Genomic DNA, 20,097 nt, shown 5'->3' with positions numbered 1-20,097 from the left:
CCAAAGTTAAAACCATGCTCAAGGTGGCTTACAAAGTACAAAAAAACATAAGTACAAACATAACAAAAAGTAGTCATAAACAATAAACACAAAATCAAAAGGTACACAACCTGAACCTTTAAAAAAAGAAAAAAACTGCATTTATTTAAACACTGCTTAAGATATATTGTAACCAAATTTGTCACAATGGTCCCTGAGGTCAAGGAGCAGTTTCATGACTATATTTGAACACCATTTTGAAACTAAATAACAAGCTAGGTATTTCAAAAATGCACTGATTAGGACAACTATTAAGATATTTTAACAAAAATTGGTACAGCGGCTCTTCAGAAGCAGCAGGTTTTGGTCTATCACTGGACACCATTTTGAATCAAAATGGTGGATGGAACCTTTCAAAACTGCACTGATTGCCAGTAAAGGGTTGCTGTTGGTTTCTTAGAATTCCTGTGTAATGCCAGCAGTCCCCACTAGTTGATTGTAAGCAAAGCCAGTAAAGAGATTTAAGAATAAACACTAGTAAGTAATAGTAACATGGTTTTACCCACCTCAGGGCTTTACAATAAAGTAGAACACAGGTTTTAAAATATATAAATATGGTGTTTAAAACCACCCAGAGAAGCAGTATGTCCTTTAGTTGACAAATGTGTGATAAAGAGAGCTTAAGGGAGGCAGAAATAAATTCTTTCAAAAAGTAAGCCAACTCTTTGCATCAGTCTTCAGGTGCTCAGCCATGTTCCTGTGGGTACCGCAAGCCAGATACCACAGCAATCTTGCATCTGCCTACAAAAGGCAGACAGCTTTAGACTCAGTTCTCTGTCTTAGTAGCCAGCTACTGTTTCCTGCTGAAGAGTGGCTCCACATACCTCTGAAGCTATTGGTCTAGGAAAAAGTCTCCACCACTTCTAGGCAACCTGTTTATTGAACATTCACACTGATTTGTTTGCACAAAGATTGCTTGGAACCTGCACAGTACCCACTGTTTGTTGAGCATTCATTTGGATTTGTTTGCACAGAGGTTATGCAACGTCCACTATTAGCTGAGCATTATATGAGCTTTCATCAATTCATCATTACCCTACACTTTCACACCTTCCAACATTTCTCTGATGAAAATAGGGAGTCCTATTTAATAATAATAATAATAATAATAATAATAATAATAATAATAATACCCCACCCATTTAACTAGGTTGCCCCAGCCACTCTGGGCAGCTTGGAGGGTCTGCACTCTTCTTACTGCAAAAAATCTGAGCGGGTTCCTTTTTTTTTTTTTTTAACTGAGCTTGCTACAGAATAACACTTTAATCCACTTTTGCAGCCCAAACCTAAATGTGCTAATATATGATCGACTCCCTCCCACGGAATATTGACCACCTGGAAGCAAACCAGATATGATGGAAATGTAGTAGTAATACAATAAGCACATAGACCTTATTAGAGATTAGTGACTGGTTTCAAAACTGAACACGAAGCAGACAGTAATTGATTTCACAGTGTAAGGGATGTAAACAAGAGTGCGATGTACCAGAGCTCTCCTTTGCAATTATTGCTATCGAAATAATTCATAAAATGATTTAAAGTCAGATGACGCCAAACACCTTTAGAATGGTAAAATCCCAAGAAGACTGGGAAGAGGGCCAAAAGGAATTCCCCAAACTGAAAGCAGAGGGAGATGAGATTCTGTGTGAATTCAAAGTGCTCCCTCGTGGAGACAAAAACAGCACAGAAGACTGTGTGCTCAATTATAACAAGTCTGATAAGTCTATTAGGAGAGAGACTCGCTGTTAATTGAGTTAAGTGGAAAATGTAGGCCAAGATGCACAGTGAAACAAATAGACAGAATTTCTGGGAAGCCAGTTGAATATAATGAGACTTACTTTTGAGTAAACTCAACATGTGTTAAACTAATGGTAACTTTGGATGGATCACACTTCTGGTAAACACACACAAGCATAAGCACTTGGGAGACCAAAACAAAACAAAACAAAACATGGTTCTTTCAAATAGACCTCCCCTTCAAGACCCACCAATATCCTCCCAAGTTTCTCAGAGAGATGGCAGCAGCTTTTTACTCTCCAGGGCTTGGCACCCAGGAATTTAGGGTTTCAAAAGGTTGTGGATTTATTGGGGGGAATGTACATTCCCCCCCCCCCAACACCTGTATTTTGTGGGCAAAATCTGAACCCGGAGCCATATTTGATCTTTCTGTGTCTCTCTTGATACAGAAGCAGCTCTCTCCATCTATTAGAATCTATAAGGTATGTTAGCTGCAGACAGTTTTGCCCTGGCAAGTTCTAGGAGAATTATGGTACTAACTGTGTCTCCTAGGAGTTCTGAAAAATAACGAGTTCCACAAACAGAAAACTGTTGCTGCTAGACAGAGATTTAGGGTCATGGAGGGAGACTCTTAGGAAGCTGCTTGCTTGCCTTTGGCTGGTGGCCCTTGTGTCTGTTGTGTGTGTCTGTGTGTCTGTGTGTAACACAGGCTAATACAATGAAGACCCACCCGGTGGTGGAAGTGGTTCCACAGCTCCTGGAATATAAACTAGAGTACTCTCCAGATCTGCGGTGTGACAAGCAAACAGACTTGGTGCCTGTTTGCTATCATTGCAAATCTTGCATCTTGTCCTGGAAGGCTCTCTCCACCCGAGAGTGGTTTGTGCGGGCCAGCCATATTTCTAAGGGGCAATTCTTGAAGGGGATCATAAGACGGTTCCAAAGCCAAGACCTCTTGAAGTATGCCTGGAACCTCCTGCAGTCCACCAATAGCAAGGATTTCACCTACAGCCGTTCCTGCGTCAGCTCCAGCTTCGCAGCATCTTCCACCTTGGACCGGGCACTTAATCCGAAGAAACTGGAGCATGCCATGGAAGACCTCTGGAAGTGGTTCTTAAATGCCAGTTTCTGGAGCAAAGCAAACTACCTCTTGCTTCTGCTGCAGATGTGCGACTCACAGTTGTTGCTGATGGCTGCCAACCTGGTTAGCATCCTCTTGAGCCAAGATGAGGCTACTTGCAAATTGGCGGACAACAAAACAGGTAATACTAATGCACTAGGGGGCTGAAGGTGCTATCTCTGACTCTCAACCAGACATCCCAGTAATGTGTGGAGGGGGAAATGGACAGTATCCTTTACTATTGTGCTAATCCTCATTGCATAGATATGTGGGGGGCAGCCAGCATCCTAGTTGCAACCAGCGAAACTGAATGAACTGTCCCAGCTTACATTGCCCAAGGATCTAGTTACATTCAGAAGTTCACGTGAAGAGGTTGGTGTGGTGGGGAACCTCCAGATGCTGCTGGACTTCAATTGCCATCACCTCTGGGTGGGTCTGATGGGAGTGGGAGTCCAATAACATCTGGAGGGCCATAACTTCCCCATACCTGACTTCAGAGAGGACCACGTTAAATGTAGCTTGTAACTGCTCTTCCTTTGGTTGCAGACCAGTGAGCAAAGAACCTAGATATAGAATCATTTCCTGTGAAATGTTTGTCTCTTACTGTTTTGTTTTTTCATTTTTTTCTATCTCCTGTGTGATTTAAATCTTTCCAGCTGTGCCAGATGAAGATCAAACAAGCAAGGATGTGATTCCTCTTAAGAAGCAAGAGAAATCTATCTCCCAGGTTCGGAGCCACCTCACATCTCACACCTCTGGTTTTACCTCGGGGGTTGCTTCAGAGAAGAGTGACTTATTTGGTATTATTTAATTCTGTTTATCCATCCATCCATTTCCCATTCCTAATACAGTCATACCTCTAGTTGCGTTAGGTTCATGTTGTGTTTTTTCTGGTTATTAACACAGCAAACGTGTAAGGGTTTACTTCCAGGTTCGCCACTTTGTGCATAAGTGATCTGTGTGCTTTGCGCATGCGCAGGAGTGCACTATCACGTCACGCACACGCACAGAAGTGGCGCTCTGCTTACGGACTTTTTGGGGTACGAGTGGCACCCCGGAATGCATCACGTCCGTAAGTAGAGGTAGCACTGTATATATATGCCACTTTTAATATGCAAAATCCATAGTTATTTTTGGGTCAGCCAAAATGTCACAAAATAGTGAGCAAGCTTTCAAGTTCTCCAGAGTTCTTCCTTAGGCTAGAAGTTAAACTTGTGGTGGTGCTGGGAGATGTTCACATCTCCCTTTTGTCAAATTACCTTAACCAATGCCATCCCTATCACAAGAACAGTGTACAACAAAGCTCATGCTGTCAACCCCACCAACCTCTGCAGCTGATCCAACAGACTAGACTTTGTCTTCCAGCCAAATGTCAATACCTGCCTCTAACAGTGGCACCCCACTGGAGCAAAAAAGGTCCACACAGTATGAGCAGGTGGGTGGGTGGGGAACAGATGGCAATGCCACTGTTAGCCGGAACAAAATATGGTATGGCATTACTTAACTGCCTCCTTGTGATTTCAACTCTGGTGGAAGTCTTGGCTCTCCAGCATAGCTTCTGTGGCCATGCTGGCCATCCCAAGGTCATGGTTGGGAAACTCTCAATCAGAAAGTTGAGATCAGCCTCCTCCACTCAAGTTATGTCAAGGCTTGTTGATACTCCTGAGCTGCACCACCCTGTAGCTCTGGGGGGGCCATCCTGCTTTGCTCTTCTTCTCATTCCACCTAATTCCCCTTCCAGCAATCCAGTCCACCAGTTTTAATTATAGATAACAGCCAGAATAACAGTAGTGGATGTTTTGATGAGATTAGTGATAATCAAGACAGACCATTGGTCTGTTTAGCTCAGTGTTGTTCCCAGCAACCGGCAGCATCTCCCCATGATTTCACACCAGGGTCTCTTCCAAGGTCTCTACTTGGAGATGCTGCAGATTGAGCCTGGGACCTTCTGCCTGTGAAGCGGCAGCTCTATATCGATTCATGACTTTTCATTGTTCCTGGGTTTTCTCCAGGAGGCACATCTTGTTGGTAAATAATAGCAACTACTACCCAGTTGACATAATGGAAATCTGGTGTTGCATAGCCCCTCTTGAGATGTGGGATTGTATGAGACATTGGCTATGTCACTTACAAAGCCATGGTCCATATATAACATGTGTATGAGGAGGTCCAATTGCTCAAAGGCACAGGCTGCGTGTTCACTGCGGGGCTATAGAGTGTGACTTAAGATTATTATCCTGCCCGTTCTTTTTATGGCCACTCTGTAATACTCCCTTGGTTGGTTTTCTCATCCACTCCACAGGTCGTCTACGTTTGCAAAGGCTTTGGAGCAAAGAGTCAGATCAGATGTCTGAAGTAATGTCAGAGTACATGGATGAAGCCGCCAGCAGTTCTATCATACTGAATGTCGCGGAGCCTGTACCCACCCATCCCACAAAGCCCTCCAAAGTCAACAAGTTCAAAGACTTCATTCGCTGTCTGCCCATCCACTTGTCCAAGTTCATATTGCGTAAGAACCTCTTGCCTTCCTCACAGTGCCAGATTTACTTATACACAAGCTAAATTAAGCTACATTCAAGGGCTTCAGATTATGAGGAATCTCTAAATACATTCTTTTAAAGACTAAATTTAATGTTTTACATAATTGGTTAAAAAGGAGAACAGGGAAAGCAGACTCTAAAACATACAATATTGCTCTGATATGACAACAATTTTCTGTTTTTTGTTTTTTTTAAAAAAAATATTTTCCGGCCTCTTAAACTTGACAAAGCTTGACAAAGTTTCAGCATGTCTTAATAAGTCCCTGAAACAGCTTTCTAATGCTTCGCTCTTAGGAAGCAACAGAGCAACAAGCTTCTCTTTGTGATTCTCTAGGAATGCTGCACATGAAATCGTTGAACAGATGCGCTCTCGTGAGTGCACACTGGGACTTCCTGGTCAAACTAATCAAGAGGGATCTGATAGCAAATCGTGCTCTCCAAAGTGAGATTGCATTCCTGCAGGTACTGTGGGATTCTCCTCAACCCTTGTGGTTTGTTAAGGGTACTGGGCATTGTAGCTCTTTGAGGGGCAAACTATGGTTCCCGTGATTCTTTGGGGGAAATCATGTGCTTTCAATGTATTGCGTATCTGCAGTCATAGTGTGTGGAGTGCAGTCAGTAAGGATGAACCTGCCCTCCCATGCAGAGGCCAAGCATTATCTTGTACCAACTGCAGCCATTTTTGGTCTAACATTTCAGTGTTGACATATTTAACTAAATGATTTTGTCTTCTTTCTGTTGCAGGGGTCATGCCCTAAAGGAGCAATTTCCAACTATGCCAAAATTGTCAATGTTGCCATTCCTCGCATAAACTCTGAAGGTGACATCATCCGAAGCAAGGCCAAGCTAATCGTAACTATAAAGGTGCATTGTGGGTGTTCTGCATTCCTGGATTTTCTTGGATTGGGTTTGAGTAGGTGATGGGAAATTCATGGGCCCTATTCAGTTCTCTGCCATTGGTTGATCTCTCTGTTGAGAGAGAGAGAGAAAGAGAGAAAGAGAGAAAAACCACAGAGAGAAACCATGCCTAGAGTGTGGAAGTGTGAAGCTGTGTCAACCTGAAGCTATGCTCCTTCTTTCCCAAAGAAAGGAATAATAGCCCATGTGTGTGCACAGCTTGCGGTGGGAGTCTGCGTACTTGTCTTGCCCTAGCACACTCTCCATACTGGGTAGAGGGGGCTTCTGACTATGGAAGTGATGGTGGAGACAAAGCCCATTTCTGCCAGTTGAAGCAGAAGGCCACCTACTTCCTCGTTTGTCATTCTCTCATATCACCAGCCATCATTGCTCCTCATTCTGCTTTAAGGAGAATGAATACCTGCGCAAAGCTTATCATGGACAAGAGGTAGACATTGTCAAGTTGGAAGAACGGAATGTCTTCTGCAGTGGGTATAATGTCCGGATTCTAATAGACAGGTATGTGTACCTGGCAAGAAGTGTGTTTTGCCTCATTCCACCCTCCTTCCCCCAAAAAATCTCTAGATGTGCCTCACAACAACCAATCTTCCACAACATATGGGGCATTTTGTAAACCAATGAACCTCTGGTGATATTTTCAAAATAGTGAACACATATAGCTTTCACCCCAGGAGCAGCACACTAAGGGAAACCTCTCTGTGTCTTTTATCTGCTTCCTGCCTCTGAATAAGTTGCCACAAGTGGTACAAGTAGAACGTACATTCCCATAATACATGCAAGAAGTCCAGTTCAGTTCTTTCATAGAGGCCAACAACACTTGGAGGAAACCAGATCTGGGCAGCCTGGCTTAGACTTTGGGAAATAGTAAAAATGACTGCAAGGATGAATGTTTGGTTAGTGTTGCATCTGTTGCTAGAAACAGGGATGTGGTGTGAGGGCATATGAAGCTAAGCAGGTCTGGATCTGTTTGCTGCCTGGATGGGGGACCTCCTGGGAATACTCTATTAGCTGTCATGATGAATTCCACCATGGAATAAAGGCAGGGTATGAAAGAAATAAGTCTATCAAATAAAACCAGGTTCTCCCTTCAACTTTCCTTTCCTCTTCAGTTTGGATCCTAACAGAGTGATTCACTATGGTGGTGGGAAGCTGATGGCCACTGGTTCTGTGGACCGGAAAGTCCGTTTGATGGATGTGGATGAGATGCGCTATGTCCCTCCTGTCTTTCTGGGACATGCTGGTAGCATCCGGGCTTTGTACCTCAATGAACAGAAAGGATTGCTTCTGAGTGGCAGCTATGATCTCAGCATCAGGTGAGCTGTGCTGATCCTAACATCTTTACATTGCATTTTGAGGGGGAAAGGCAACATACGGAAGATGTTAAGGGTACTTACGGCCCATTTAATTCAACGTCCCTTGAGTGCTTCGTTGCAAGTGGGGCTTACAAATACTTCACATTGTATTATTATGCTCCTTGAGTCTAAAATAAGTTATGTACTCCCACAACAAGGATGAGGGCTTAGGGATAATCTGTGGAGAGGTGCATTCCAGCACTGGGTGAAGCCATGGCAAATAATGGTTGGAGTCAGGAAGCTCCAGAATTAGCTACCGTATTTTTTAATTTTTTTAATAATTATTATATACCATCCTTCATTCTCCAATTCCAGGGCACTTCACACAGTAATGAAATACAGAGCCACAGACCACAGAACACAACAGCAAATGAAACAGCAATGCACTTGCAACTTACTAACAGAATTTCAAATAAATTGTTGGTGGACTAATTTGTTGGTGGCTCCAGTTCTTTAGGGAGTGTCAGCTTCTGAACGTTGTTTATTGAAACCCAGAAAGCACATTAAAAACAACAACAGTATAGTGCCATGTGTTACATTGTATTCCATAATATATCATACCCATATCATCAAATTATTTAAACTTTAGTATATACTAGAGAAGCTATAAAACCTGGTACCAACAGATCGGACAAGAAGATAGGTGAATGGAATGTCAGAACTTAAAGCAATTTTCATGCACATATCTACCAATTGCCACACATTGCCAGTCCCCATACTAATTTAGTAGGCTACATAGTGGAAAAGGGGAAATGAAGCATTAACCCCAGTATCATAATCTAAACAGAGAAAGACCATGCAAAGCATATTGCTTCCAGATATTTATTCCCATTTGTTTGGTTGTACCCCTATTTAGATATGTTTGAAATTTCAATAACTCGTTATATTCTGGCTGTGTACACTCTTCTGTTTTCTCGGCATCTCATGCACTTCCGCTACTAGTTTGGAAAGCAATGTATACACCATGTTGGCCACAATGCGTATCAATTCTGTTGTTTCTTGAGAAATACTGCATTTTGATGCAATTTTCCCTAAACCCGCTTTGATCCAAATTGATGGGGGAAACACCCTAGCAATGTTTTAAGCTGGTAACATACATGCAACTTCAGTGTTTGTTTCTTTTCATGCTCTTGATCCGTATCTTTTAGAATGTGGAATATCCTCACTGGGGCATGTGTGAAAATTTTTAACGGCCACACAGGAAGCATCACTTGCCTGGATTTGTACAAGAGCAAGTTTGTGTCTGGATCCAAAGACTGCACAGCAAAATGTGAGCAAAACGTTGCCTGTCTCCCAGGGAAATACGGGAAAATCTACATACTATAGTTAAATTTAAACTTTGCAGAACTAAAGGGTAAACAATTGTAATGCAGAACTATGACCACATCGTCAAGATACTTTTAAAGCAGAATCATACCACTTTAAACAAACATGGCTTCCTCCAAAGAATCTTGGGAACTGTAGTCATTAGAAGGCTCCTATTGGCACTGTGGTCTAAACCACTGAGCCTCTTGGGCTTGCTGATCAGAAGGTTAGCGGTTCGAATCCCCGCGACGGGGTGATTTCCCGTTGCTCGGTCCCTGCTCCTGCCAACCTAGCAGTTCAAAAGCATGCCAAAAAGTGCAAGTAGATAAATAGGTACCGCTCCAGCGGGAAGGTAAACGGTGTTTCTGTGTGCTGCTCTGGTTTCGGTGTTCCATTGCACCAGAAGCGGCTTAGTCATGCTGGCCACATGACCCGGAAAAACTGTCTGCGGACAAACGCCAGCTGCCTCAGCTTGTAAAGTGAGATGAGAGCAGCAACCCCGGAGTCATACGCGACTGGACTTAACTGTCAGGGGTCCTTTACCTTTACCTTTTATTGCAGAATAACAACGTGTTGCAGTGCATCCTCAATACAGTCGTACCTTGGTTCTTGAATAGCTTAGTTGCCAAACAAATTGGCTCCCAAATGCCGCAAACCCAGAAGTAAGTTTTCTGGTTTGTGAGCGTTTTTTGGAAGCCGAATGTCTGACACAGCTTCCGCTTGAATGCAGGAGACTTCTACAGCCAATCAGAAGCTGCGCCTTGGTTTTTGAACAGTTTTGGGAGTCAAATGGACTCCCAGGACAGATTAAGTTCGAGAATCAATGTACCACTGTATCTAACAGGAGTGTTCCAGTTCAAGGTGCCAATCACGCCTTCCTCCATAAATTGCAAGGGGCTCAAGCAAGACAGTTCACGCACACCGTTTCCCATTTTTCCTCTCCAGTAGACACTCAGCATTCTATTTTGGCTGAAGGCCACTAAGGCTGCTCAGTCCTCATTGGGAACTTCTTTTCTGCTTCCGGAGCAAGTGCTGGGGGTTGCTTGGTCATCCTACCGATCTCAGGAGGAAGGGGACTGAGTGACTCTTTGGAGCAGATGCTGCTGCTAAATATGCTGCCACCTTTAGAGATTTTTTTGCAAGAGAGTACTATCCATCTCCCAGCCTGTCTGTGTCTTTGGCAAGGTCTCTGAGATCCTGCACTCGCCACTTCAGCTTAATGGCACCAGGAGACTGCTCAGGGTTGTGATGAAAATGAATGAACGGCATCTTTTTGTGTTTTTCACAGTGTGGGATATAGAAACTGGAAAGTGCGTTAAGACTTTCGCGCACAAAGCTATTGTTTGGGCTGCTAAGATGAATGAAACACATGTCGTGAGTGCCTGCGATAAGGGCATAGTGAAAGTGTGGCATGCTGAGACATGTATACTGATAAAGGTAAGATTTAAAACGCGGTGGCTGACTCTGAAAATGCTGTCAGCTCAGTATGTGGCACCAAGCAACACATTTAAGGTGGAGTCAGAGCAGTGGTGGGGAAACTCAGGCCAGGGTGGGTGGGCGGGAGGGTAACATGGCCCTCCATACTTCTCTACTGCTCTTGCCAAAAGTTTGTATGCAAACAATGGGGCTCTATCTTCCTTGGGAACACAGAGAAAGGTCAGCGAGACCTTTCAAGCTTCTTTGGCATTTCATGAACACAGGGATAGCAAAGGGACTAACCCAGGCAAGCGTCAAACAATCAGTAGAGAGCTGGCTTACAGTGACCACTCATTCAGAGTGAAATATGGGAACTGCCACTGGCAGCAGGGGTTTTCTAGGCAGCAAAAGGAATTTAGTGTGCAACTTCACCAAAAGTGGTTGCTAATTGCAATACATCATGTCTGTGACATACTCATAGAATTCTGAATGTTTGGTGAGGCAAACCTTCTCTGTGAGAAAGTCTTGCTGGTCTTTCTTCAGCAGGGCTAGTCTGTCTATATGTTTAATCACAGATAAAGTTTTAATTATGCTTTCTACAAATTTTCCTGGGATTGAAATTAGCCTAATCAGTCTGATGATTCCTTGCTCCCCACTATTTTTAAAGGGGTTATTTTGATCCTCTTCCACTCCAGTAAGAAAGCTGACATTTCTGATAGGTTAGATGCTTAGCATTCAGCAACAGGCGGCCAGTGGAGGTTAGTCACATCTTTACCACCAACAAAGTAAACAATGGCATCATAATCCTGTGGTTGCTGGAAGCCTCTAAAGAGCATGCAAAAACAAATCTGTTTCGTTTCCAGACTTTACAAGGGCATCTGGGCCCTGTGACGTGCCTGTCGTTTGATGAGTGGCATCTTGTGACAGGAAGCAATGACGGCTATATCCTGGGATGGAGCATGCTGGGAAATCACAAGAGATGCCTGGGGGCTTTCAGACACCCCATGTAGGTATTGTTTATTGCAGTCGAAAAGCTGCAGACTTTCTGATGTCCTTAACAATGACTCTTGATTCTTATGTGTTTGGAGTAGTTTTTATAAAGGACAAAGCTAACTGGAACTGTGAATCTTCCCCATTGCCAAAATCCCTTCTGTACGAGATGAGGTAGCTCTTTGCTTTTGAACCATACAAGGTTTATCTTTTCTTTTAACTCCCACCCACCTCCAAGATGGCAAAAACCTAAGACCACAGAACCTAGCATGACTCTACTATGAATGGCTTGTCTCCACCTTCAAAGATCCTCTACGTTAAAGCTGTTCATAGGATTTACCACTTCAGTTAATATTTAGTCTATATCACATCTCAAAAGTGATGGTGTTGTGAACTGGTAATGATGAAAGGATACAGCGAGAAAGAAGGCATGTGGTTACAGCCCTCCCAAAGATGGCGGCCATTTTTCACTTTCCATCCCCATCAAACTACTTTACTCCAGGAAGGCAGTAAGTTGTGCCTCTTCATTCACTAGGCTGTACTCCAGGGATGGTGATCATGCTGGCTGGAGCTGATGAAGGTTGGAGTCCAACAACAGTTGAAGAGTCACCTACCCTTGCTGTACTCTCTGTGGTCCTCTTCTCTAAGTTCGTCTCACTTCTCCCAGGTTCCTGCTGGCCTGCTTTGGCACATAGAAGAAGGTGCCTCTAGCATCTCTGGAGTTGAGCCAATGCCAGTTCTCGGTTCAGGCGGTTCTCCACCCAGCCCCTTATGTCAGCATACAATCCTTCAACACGGTGTTGACTTTCTTTCTCCCTCAACTGCCTAAAAGTAAATTGGCTCACATTTTGTTTGCTTACGTTTAGCGCTCTGCTGATCCGGGTGCGTTCTTGCAGTAACTTTTCACTTCAGGTGGCAGCCTGTTTAAACCTCATTTTGTCATTTTCCTAGTAAACAGCACTTGCTTGACATATTTTCTGCTCAGAGTAACACATGAGGGAAGGGTAGGAACTAGGGGTGGTATTCCACTAAATTCTCCTCAGAATAGACTAATTCAAATTAATGAACATTGACTGCATTATGTGCATTCTACGTGTGTGTGCAAATAGACAAAGTTGTACTAGTGGAGTAATAATCCCCCCCCAACTTCACCTCAGTCATGAATATTCCTTGTAAAACACATCCTCCATTTGTTTACTTTGAGGAGTGTTAATTCATCATTCTACACAAAGACACCTTTGCAGTCTCAATGTTGTCCTCATAAGAGCAATTGCTGTATTTCAACAACTTTCCTTGTTTGTAGGGAGGTTCTGTCCCTGGGATTTCTCTATCTCAGAGTCATCAGTGGCTGTGCGGATGGGAAGATACGCATATTCAACTTCCTGACTGGGACCTGCCTGAGAGTTTTGAGAGCCAATAGCAGAGGTGACCCTGTGGTGTCCTTCTGTATAGTAGAAAACAAGTAGGTTGCAGACATTATTTCCCAGTTCTTAAATAATAAAGGTTGTCATATACATTTCTGAGGAAATGTGTGGGCAGGCATGTGAAGAGCCTTGGAATTCTTCCGGAGTGGTTGTCTGAGTTGCTGGTGGGCGGCACTGCTTTGCAGTGGTTCTAGTCCTATTTGGATGGATGTTTCCAGAGAGTGACGCTTGGGGAGTGCTCTTCAGCCCTGTGGAGTCTTCAGTGCAGGGTTCCTCAGGGTTTGATGTTATCCCCTATGGCTGTTTAACATCTACATGAAACCAATGGAACCACCCCCATGCAAATGACAGCTTTAGAGGAGCAATTTTCATTAGGATTGCACCAAGGGGACAAGAGTTTAAAACTTCTCCTCCCCCATTTGCTACAATTCTATAATTCCCAGTCTTCCACCCCTCCACGTGATTGCTTTTTGCATTTGAAAAAATAAAATAAAAAATCATGTCACTAGTTGCAGGAAAAGGCAGTGTGGCAGTAAGCTAGATCCATACCACCTTTCCTTCCTTGCAGATTGAAGGTTCTAATAATGCCTCACTCCTCAGTTTATAGCACTACACGTTTGGTACTTTCTGACAGTTGGCCATGGTGTCTTCTCACTCCCTTTGCCTTTCTTTTAGGCTACTGGTCAATGCACTGGGCAGTGTGGTTATGTTCCAGTTTGAGGAAGTAGTTTGGGACCACACACTAGCTTCCGAACAACTAACTAAAAGGAAAGAAAGGAGCAAATTTGACGACAAAGCGTTGCAAATAATGCCGCCACATTTACATTCTGAGCGGAAGAAACGGTCCCACAGGAATAAATGGAAGCTTTACAACACCAAAACAGTATTTTCCTATGACATTATTCGGAAGTCGACAAAATACTTCAGAAATGCTACTCCAGGTATTGCTCCTGATCAAGTATTAAGTTAAATGGCAGGTGAAATGCTGCAAGTGTTGGTAGGCGTCAAGAAGGGAGGGACTTCTTCACCCTTTTACAAATTCTCCCAGGGTGTTTAGATGGCTTGTATACAGCCTCAGTTATCTCTCCTTTAAATTCTAATACCCTGTGATGATTAGCATCACATTTGATCTATGTTGCATTTGACATGAAGTCAAAGGGTGGTCTGATTCTCCTTTTATCACTCACAAAGGGGAATGAAAAATCTATAGTCCAAATGTTGTTGAACTGTAAAAAGGTAAAGGTACCCCTGCCCGTACGGGCCAGTCTTGACAGACTCTAGGGTTGTGCGCCCATCTCACTCAAGAGGCCGGGGGCCAGCGCTGTCCGGAGACACTTCCAGGTCACGTGACCAGCGTGACATCGCTGCTCTGGCGAGCCAGAGCCGCATACGGAAACGCCGTTTACCTTCCCGCTAGAAAGCGGTCCCTATTTATCTACTTGCACCCGAAGGTGCTTTCGAACTGCTAGGTTGGCAGGTGCTGGGACCGAACAACGGGAGCGCACCCCACCGCGGGGATTTGAACCGCCGACCTGACGATCGGCAAGCCCTAGGCGCTGAGGCTTTTACCCACAGCGCCACCCGCGTCCCTTCTCATACCATATGCACCCAGTAACTCATACCATATGCAGCCAGTTTAACCAATGGTTAGAGATGATAACTGCTGTCAAGCAACATCCGGGAGCTTAAGGTTGAAGGATATATCATCATTTAGGATTAAGTGAGCAAGCTGCAGTGAGCCTTGAGCTCACACAACTGCCCCTGCCACTCTGATGTGGCTACAAAGAAGAGTTTGGAAGGTTTTGCTCAACCACAGCCTGTTTGTTTTGCCCCAACTGCAAAACCATGGTTGATGTTAGCGATGGTTTATTTGACACAAGCTAGCTTTGAACTACATTGACATTAAGCACAGCTTATTGGTTTGGAGAACTCAACAAGCTGTGGCTAAGCAGAAGTGAGAGCTTCCAAGTGCCTCTTCATGGCTGTACCAGAGAAGATGGGTGACCTTTCAAACCTGAGGCTTGCGGCGGCTCACTCCAGCTTGTTCATCAAACTATGCTTTAGCATGACACCCCAATGCAGCCATTGAGTTGTGCAAATGCCGAGTAATCAGACTCCTTTTGCCCACTCAGTTTGCTGCAGGGTAAAGCAAGCTCAACCAAAATCTGAGCATATGAACCAGCTCTGGGTACATATGCAAAACAGACGGCTGTGTGGGGATATTTCAGATGATTGGTGGCTGTTTGAAGAGAGACAGAATTATCTGTAGGTTTTAATACACAAGCACTCTGCAATGTCCTACTTTATACTGTTTTGTGGATAGGTAAACAGCGGAACTCATGTAATATAATCAGGGATTTGTGAGCAGGATTGGGGGACCTTATGCCCAGAGACCAAATCCAGCCCTGACTGCAATGCATCCTTACAATAGGATAACACCTCTTACTTGCCTGGATGAAGGATGGAGACACGTGGCTGTGTGTGTGTGCATGGGTGCACATGCACGTGCAGAAACCTAGCCCTTTTGTGTCTCAGCTACTGTAGGAAGATAAAAGTTAGATCCATTGTTCACCCACTTGGGCCACACCCAAGACTGTCACGTGACCCTTAAAAGGTTCTCCATGAGGAAATGTGGCTTTTAGACTAGAAAATATACAATCTAGGGCCACCTTCCCTTCATCAGATGGCGTCATATTCTGCTTGATGACATTCTCCTAGGTTATTATTGATTAAACTTATTAGTCACTTTTCTTTTTTTCATATACAAGATACTCAAAGCAACTTAACAGCAATAAACATATAACACATATATTAAAAGCAACATTAAAAAATTATAAAACCTACCTCTATTACAGAAAGGCTGGATATTTCTGGGTTCCTAGGAATATTCATCAGAAATCTTTGTGTAGTTTTGCAAGATGGGTTTGATCTTGGTTCTCTGGAATAATGAAGAGTAAGACGGGTTTCTACTGAAGTACTCCTTTTGAATGTGTTCTAATAAGTTCTTAAGAATTATACAAGACCAACTGCACAGTAGTTAGATAATCCCTTTGGTGAAGAAGTCCTATCAGACTACTTTTCACATTTTTCTAATTTCACAATATTCCAATTAACTAGAATTTCTGGAGAGAGGAAACAGATATCAAGTGATACATTGCTCATATATGTTCAGGATGTTTGTAGCTGACACAAAACTGATAAGCACAAGCTCACTGGCATGCACATTCCCACTGATCCACAAAACACAACTCTGGAGTTAAGCCATTTGAAGATTGCAGCCATATAGCCATATTCTCATATATTCTCATATACTTGGAAGAAAGTCTGACTGCGTTCAGTAGGACTTCCTTCACAATAAGTGTGCTTTGGACAGCAGCCGAAATTATTCCCTTCTTTTCTAGCTCTTCGTTATCAAATTTCGACGGAACCTCTTCCCAGGATGCGCGAAAATGTAGTAACCCTGGAAATGAAGCCAGATGAGCAGACTAGACTCTTTTCTATTGCCGAGCGTTCAAAATCTGTAACAACTCTAGTAGGTAAGGAACTATGGTGTATTGAAAATGTGCAGCTGCATTTAAAGGTGCCATTTGTTCCTGTAGTCCAGCTTTAGGCCACTAGAGCTGATTAGCATACTCAAAATAAATAGTATGCAAATGGTAGATTTGGGAGGTGTAGTGGAATCGCCAAAGAAGGATCGAGCAGGCTTAGGATTGGCCTTGTGCAATCAACCATTCCTTTAAGGCCGCATGTCCTCGCAGGAGCACTCCTGCCCTTGAGGGTGGCCCAGCTGGGGGATTGCTCATTTTATGGGACTGGGAGGAGCCCTAATCACCACAGGTGGCGGCTGTGGAGGCATTTGATGCAGTGTGTCTGGGTGCAGGGCAATGTAGTCAACATTGCTGCACCACAGACTGGACGCTGCTGTTCCTGAGGCCGCCCCCTCCCCCATGGCTGGAACAAGGGATTTGGTGATCTGGTGCTATATGTGGGTTGTCTGAGTGAAGGTATTGTGGGGATTGCTTCTTCGTGATTGTTTCTTTGTGTAAGAGGGTGGATCACAGATTATTTGGGGAGGTTTTACACGAGAAGCCTATTTTGTTCAAATAAAAATCTTTCCCCTCACTAAGCGCTCTATGGTCCATCAGAGATCCATTAAAGAACCTGCTATTGACTTGGCAAAACAGGAGGGGGGAATCTAGATTTTAAAACAGGCTGATGGAAGGTGAGGGTGGGGAATGTAAAATGCAGGTCAAGGCATGGGAATATCCTTTACTACATGTTAAAGTGAAATAGTAAAGACGCAGGTGGGGAATGGGATAAACAAAGCACCACAAAGCAGCAGGTTAAGGGATGTTAAATTAGAAAGAGAAGCAGAGTCAATATACATTTTAGATCGTACAAATGTCAAACACGTACTCTACCCTTCGTCTCCATAACATCCACCTCATACTCCTGCATGACATAATAGTAGCCTGGAACTGTGCTTGTCTTGGCACACCATGGCAACCACTTTGACATCATCAGCAACAATGAATTCATCTCACAGTAAACCCAGTGCTGCAGTTAGGTGAGTTGAAGACTTCGGGCCCTCCTTTACATGGTAATGTGCAGAGTGAGCTCCACATTTTTGTGAGCCATTGAGCAACAAGCTTATCATCTGGCACCACTCCTTCCTCCTAGTCATATCCCTTCCCTCTTTGGACTCTCGCCTTTAAAACTAAAGTGTCATCCAACATGATTTATTCCTCCCCACCTCAAACAAACACCCAAGCCTTCTCCCCATCCTGCTCTACTCATCAGGCTTTGCAGGCCCCTACCCACCCACCCATATTCAGTCATTCAGCCCCCCTCCATCCTGCACAAACCACAGCCCCCAGTCACACAGAGAGAGGGGGGGGGGATAGCATTCAGCAGGAAGCTAGCTACTCTTCTTCTAGCTTTTCTGACAGTGCAGCTGCTGATTCCACCATCCCCACAGCTTCCTTTCAAGCCATGGGTTTTTTCAAGACTTAGTTTGGGGGGTATTCTGATCATTTACCAAGTAGGGGTCCAGACCTGTGCTCCATTTTCTGCCCTGCCTTCCCCCAGGTGCTAATCTTCACTCATCTCACTTTTATTTTTGAAAACAGGAGATGAGTTAGAGGAAAACAAGCCCTTAGCCAGCAACTTTGCATCAGGCCAGGATGCTGATGCTTTCGTAAAGCACATAAAGAAGAGGCGTTTCCATGGTCCCCTGTCTGGTGACCAGATCCTTCTCACTGTTAGCACAATGCAGCATGCCTACCAGACAGACCAAGTCAGTGCCAACATGGCATACAATATGAAAATCAAAGATGCCTGGGGGCCTGCCTTTCTCCAGAAAAAAATGCCCCAAAAGACCCCTGCTGCCCAAAGTCCAGAGCAACTGAAAATGGATCCATCAACCCAGCTGAAACGACTGAAGGCTGCCCGTTGCATGATTGGCATGGAAAGGATTTCCACACCTTATGAAACCAAAACGCTGCAGTTAAGCTTGAAGAACTCCTTGCTTGGAAGCAGGGTGAAATCCTTCATCCCAGCCCCCACTATTACACGTTCCCAATCATGCAGCAACTTGGCCAGAGGGGGAAAGATTTCTCGCCAGGCAAAGATACCATCTCCACCTGCCATAGGGCATGTCGTTGGTCACTTTACAAGCTCTGTCGAATCCATCAAAGTGCCCCGAATGAAGATTGCCCAACCCGATAGAGACATGATACCACGGCGACCCAAACTCTTCTTCACCCACACTCCAAATCCATACCGGCTCAATTCTGGGTTCCGGCTTTTGACAACCCAACAGATGAAAGAGTATGAAGAAGCTAAGGCGCACGAGTATCAGGCACAGAAGACCAAGGTTATAGCAAACAGAGAAAAGGAGTGTAAAAATGCCTGGCTAAGGAAAATTAAAGGTCTCCCCATCGATGATTTCAACAAGGAGGGCAAAGTTGCAGCTCCTGAGCTTGGAGAGAATGTTTTCATCTGAACTTCGCTTTTCAAAGCAGCCTGCTAGTCCTTCCAAACAGCTGCCTGCAAACCAAACAGCTGGCACTGGAGAGCTTTGGGCTGAATCAGCTTGAAGCTACCTTTCAGAAAATGCTAACAAACTCTATTGAATTATCCAGATTTTCACATAGCTGAGAAGGTGGGACTCTGGGCTGCACTGGGGGTGGGGTGGGCTGGATATGATAGGGAGACTACTTCACTCCCCAAAGAAATGTTTTTCCAGTTTGCAATGAGTGCTGTTTACAAATGCTCCTGGCCTCTAGAGAAAGGTTTATTAACATGACTCTACAATGATTCTGTTTGTAAGCTTTGTTTCTAAGACTGTGTGTACACTTCTCAAAGCTCACCATATAGCCCAAATCTTAATGAAAATGTTCTAAACTTTGCAGTCTTATTGAGGACATCCTCCAGGTGTCCAAGAGTCACCATCAATTAATATATGTTCAAAAAATAAAGAAACCTGGCTACAACAGCTCTTACAGCGGTACCTGCTTTGTAATGAACTTGTTTCCTTACTTGTTGCTTTTCATGTGGGTCTTGTTCCCACCTTCCAAACAGGGTGGAAGGAGCAGCATATTAAATTCCCCACAATATCAGACTGTCTCTATCCCACTTCATGCTTAAGTGGGACTTAAAGACAAATTTTTTCTCTCTGCAGCCTTCACTAGTTGAAATAAATTAGACTGCTAATACTATACAATATTCCAAATTGTTAATATGTTGAGTTTATGCTGAGCTGGCTAATAGTTTGGGGTAACTTTTTAGTTATTAGTGTGGTTTTTATTTAGTGTTTTAAAATGTTATTTGTATTGGTTGGTGTTTTTTGTATATTTATTGAGTTTATTTATTGAACTTCGAAGTATCTAGGACAATATTGTTCCTCTAACACTGAAAGCCTAAAATATACCTTAGAGTGACAGGTCTGAGAGTATGCTTAGCATCTCCATCACAGGAAGAAGTTGAGCAGATCCATTTTGTCCCAGATGCTGATGTGGTTTTGGTATTGGTTCATCTTTGACACCTGCTTTGTGTGGTTCACAAATTATACAAGGGGGAAGACAAGGGGATAACTAATCCCATAGCTGTAAATCTAACTGGGTGAGACCAGCTGAAACTGAAATGTTGTTTAAATTGTGTGTTATTAAATTATTATTTTGTGGTTGGTTTTACTGTTGTTGTTTTAATGTGAACATTTTAAGCCACCCAAAGTTCCTGACAGTTTACAGGCTTTG

The 20,097-nt window shown here is 43.7% G+C and overlaps 1 protein-coding gene across 1 annotated transcript; it reads left to right on the top strand.

Moving 5' to 3' along the window:
* Nucleotides 1-2,357: 2,357 nt before the first annotated feature.
* Nucleotides 2,358-20,097, top strand: FBXW10B (F-box and WD repeat domain containing 10B). Its single transcript, XM_028717132.2, has 14 exons — nucleotides 2,358-3,038; nucleotides 3,553-3,696; nucleotides 5,199-5,405; nucleotides 5,771-5,898; nucleotides 6,181-6,300; nucleotides 6,743-6,852; nucleotides 7,464-7,667; nucleotides 8,855-8,976; nucleotides 10,300-10,448; nucleotides 11,291-11,433; nucleotides 12,721-12,879; nucleotides 13,517-13,782; nucleotides 16,243-16,377; nucleotides 17,971-20,097. The coding sequence occupies exons 1-14, from the start codon at nucleotides 2,495-2,497 to the stop codon at nucleotides 18,843-18,845; spliced, it is 3,306 nt and encodes a 1,101-aa protein (XP_028572965.2). The 5' UTR covers nucleotides 2,358-2,494; the 3' UTR covers nucleotides 18,846-20,097.

The sequence above is a fragment of the Podarcis muralis genome, chromosome 2 (genome assembly GCF_964188315.1).
Source record: "Podarcis muralis chromosome 2, rPodMur119.hap1.1, whole genome shotgun sequence".
Lineage (NCBI taxonomy): Eukaryota > Metazoa > Chordata > Lepidosauria > Squamata > Lacertidae > Podarcis > Podarcis muralis.
This window is presented reverse-complemented; position numbering and strand designations above follow the sequence as displayed.

Bases quoted from the DNA above. Each gene is read 5' to 3' on its own strand.
- FBXW10B (XM_028717132.2), top strand. From the start codon at position 2,495: ATGAAGACCCACCCGGTGGTGGAAGTGGTTCCACAGCTCCTGGAATAT. The intron at 11,434-12,720 runs GTAGGTATTGTT...CCTTGTTTGTAG, and splicing joins GGGGCTTTCAGACACCCCAT to GGAGGTTCTGTCCCTGGGAT. The intron at 13,783-16,242 runs GTATTGCTCCTG...CTTCTTTTCTAG, and splicing joins CTTCAGAAATGCTACTCCAG to CTCTTCGTTATCAAATTTCG.